Genomic DNA, 2,821 nt, shown 5'->3' with positions numbered 1-2,821 from the left:
AAAAAAAAAAAAAAATACATTTAATTAGAAACTAATTACGTATAGACCTATAATGGTCTCATAATAACATATTATATGGTACATTATTGGTACAGTGATACAGTATCAGTGAATTGTAAAATAATGAACTTTTACAATAAACCAAATATTTGTCCGAACTTCATGAATTCTGGACAAGCTATTATAGTTATTGCACAGAACATAAATTGACGTTAATTGTACTAAAATATAATATTAAATTACAAGACTTAATCATGTGTCCTTTTTTATATTTTTGGAATATGAGCAAATTCAAAGGTTAATTTTAAATATTTATAACAGATGGTTTATTGTTTATTCAAATTAAATGTAAATGTCAACAGTAATAAATAATAATTATACATATCATATATATAATATTATATAGTAGGTATATCACAAACGCTTCATAACAGTATAACCAAATGAACTCAGTGGTGAATAAATTCAAATGCAATTTTTTCAACAGAATTGTATAATAATTTATAGATAGAAAAATATTAGTTTCAGAAAAAAAAATTTATATTGAAAAACCATATTAAAATATTTCGATTTATCAGAGAAATATTAAGCTTACACATAGTAGGTGGAGCATAAAACAGTGGCGTAGCCAGTATTGTTTTTCGGTGAGGAAGGGCTCATCAATTTTTACACTTTGGTGGTTTACCAAAAAAAAAGGACATCAGATTAAAAAGCTTAATCCAATAATACTTTTTTATATCGATGTGGAGGGGAGGGGCTGCAGCCTTCTCGGCCACCCTGTCTATACCACTGGAACAGACCATATAACCATACAGTCAGCATCTACCGTTTTAGTAATACAAAGTTTTGTAATGTGATGCAATATAATGTCATGTTATACATGTGTAAAGAAATTATTGAAACAATAATATAAAATTAAATTTAATACCTTATTATATTGAGCAAATAATAATTTATATATTTAATTAAAGTTTCTTATTATATACATTTTCAATAGGTGTTCCTTCAGTACTTAAACATAAGTTTTTAAATGGTTTTCGAATTGTTATCGTTCGAAGTGGGTAGAAGTTGCAGGTCATTTTTTTTTGGCCTTTCTATGTTTGTAGCGCTTGGTATCGCTATATTTTGGGAACTTTGCGATTAATATATCAAGTTTGATAATGTTAACTTTAAGCTCTTGTGTAAGTTTCACTTCACCATCTTTTGTATATTTTAATTTAGGTATTTGTTGGTTCTATTTCACATCCCCTCTCATCTTCTCATCTCTAATTAGGTAGTCTTGTAATTTATTACTATATGTAACGCTACGCGTGCGATACCTTGGTTTTTTTTGACACTGTTTAGGTTTACTTAATTTCCTCGCAGTTAAAATTTGTTTTGGTTTAATACTTGTTGCAGTTCACCCGTTATTAGAGATTGAGTTTCTCGTGTTTTAAATTGCAGCTCATCAGTCTTCGGAGTCTGTGTTGTTTTTGACGCCGTTTGTCGTTCATTGGTCATTGAAAACATTATGCAATTATCATCTTCTAAAGTAAAGCCCTCATCAGATGAAGGTTGTGTTGATATTAATTCCATCTCATCAGTCATCAATATCTGTGTCGGTTCTATTGATAGTTGTTGGTCATCATTTATCGAAATCCGTGAATAAATATTATCCATAGAAAGATCGTCATGAAGCATTGGGTCATTTTGAAACAGTGATGAGCAGGGCTGTGAATTTCATGCACTAAAAAAGTCTTGAATATGCATGCATTTATGCACTAAAAACAAGTGAAATATGCTTTAAAATATGCACTATAAATTATAAAATTTAAAAATATGCAAAATATGAAAAAAAAAATTATACTCACATATACTGGATGAAAAAACGTTTTATTTAAATAAATATTGTAATTACTAATTAATAATTATAAAATGACTTGAAAAATGGACTTGTAATAATAATAATAAATGCTTCAATGTTCTATTGTTCTTCGACGCCTGAAAAAAAACATTAAATATAGATAGAACACATTGTTTTATAGATATTTAAACAATTTATTTGTTTACCTGCAAAATAAGTATTGCATTGTACAATCAGCGATTTCTTTATATTTTCAAACTTGAATGATCTCCTATTTGGCGCCAAGAGGTTTTTGTACACAGAAAATGAACGCTCTACATCAGCTGACGTGGTAGGGGCATACTTGAAATATCCCATGTCACTACTTGTTAAGTTTTCAGGTATATCTAAACAACCAACGTTTTCTTCTTCTCCGTTTAATATTTTTGAAATATTGCAAACAATTTGAAACCCTTTATTTTTAGTAAGAACTGTCTGTAATTTCTCGTTAATTTTGATTCCGGTCTGGCATTTTAAATTATTGAATTTGGCTGAAACATCTTCAATAATCTGTATCGCTTCTATTAATGCCATGCCTTGTTTTTGAAGACGTGTTATAGCCGTAGGAAGGCACTCAAAGTTTGATTTTATAAATGCTAAGTTACCTTTAATCTGTGGTGCTTTAAAATATTTTTGAGCATTTCTAATTGAAAGCGCATCATCTTCATCAAAACTTTCAACAATATTTTTTTACAATTTGGAAGTTTTCACAATAATATATTGAAGCGGAAATCCATATTCCCCATCGTGTCAGAATTGGTTCGGGGGGTAGAGCTATATTAGGCGCATCAGTCTTAAATTTTATAATACGAGATGGTGCCTTTTTAAATACTTTTTTTAACATTAGCAACCAGTTTATCTACTTTGGGATATTGAATACGGATATATTCGGCAACTCTATTTAATCCATGTGCTGTGCATGTTACATGGACCATTTTT

General features: G+C 29.3%; 1 protein-coding gene across 1 annotated transcript; it reads right to left on the bottom strand.

Moving 5' to 3' along the window:
- Nucleotides 1-1,921: 1,921 nt before the first annotated feature.
- On the bottom strand, nt 1,922-2,553 carry LOC112590949. Its single transcript, XM_025334563.1, has 2 exons — nt 2,050-2,553; nt 1,922-1,980 (listed from the first exon to the last, which is right to left on the bottom strand). Exons 1-2 carry the CDS (start codon nt 2,414-2,416, stop codon nt 1,964-1,966), a joined length of 384 nt encoding a protein of 127 aa, XP_025190348.1. The 5' UTR covers nt 2,417-2,553; the 3' UTR covers nt 1,922-1,963.
- Nucleotides 2,554-2,821: the final 268 nt, after the last annotated feature.

The sequence above is a fragment of the Melanaphis sacchari genome, unplaced genomic scaffold, assembly GCF_002803265.2.
Source record: "Melanaphis sacchari strain LSU unplaced genomic scaffold, SCAv2.0 Contig1238_pilon_pilon, whole genome shotgun sequence".
In the NCBI taxonomy this organism is placed as follows: domain Eukaryota; kingdom Metazoa; phylum Arthropoda; class Insecta; order Hemiptera; family Aphididae; genus Melanaphis; species Melanaphis sacchari.
The sequence above is the reverse complement of the archived record's forward strand: the minus strand, read 5'-3'. Positions and strand labels throughout refer to the sequence as shown.

What these genes read in the sequence shown, in the direction of transcription:
- LOC112590949 (XM_025334563.1), bottom strand. Translation starts at nt 2,416, where the DNA reads ATGGCATTAATAGAAGCGATACAGATTATTGAAGATGTTTCAGCCAAA.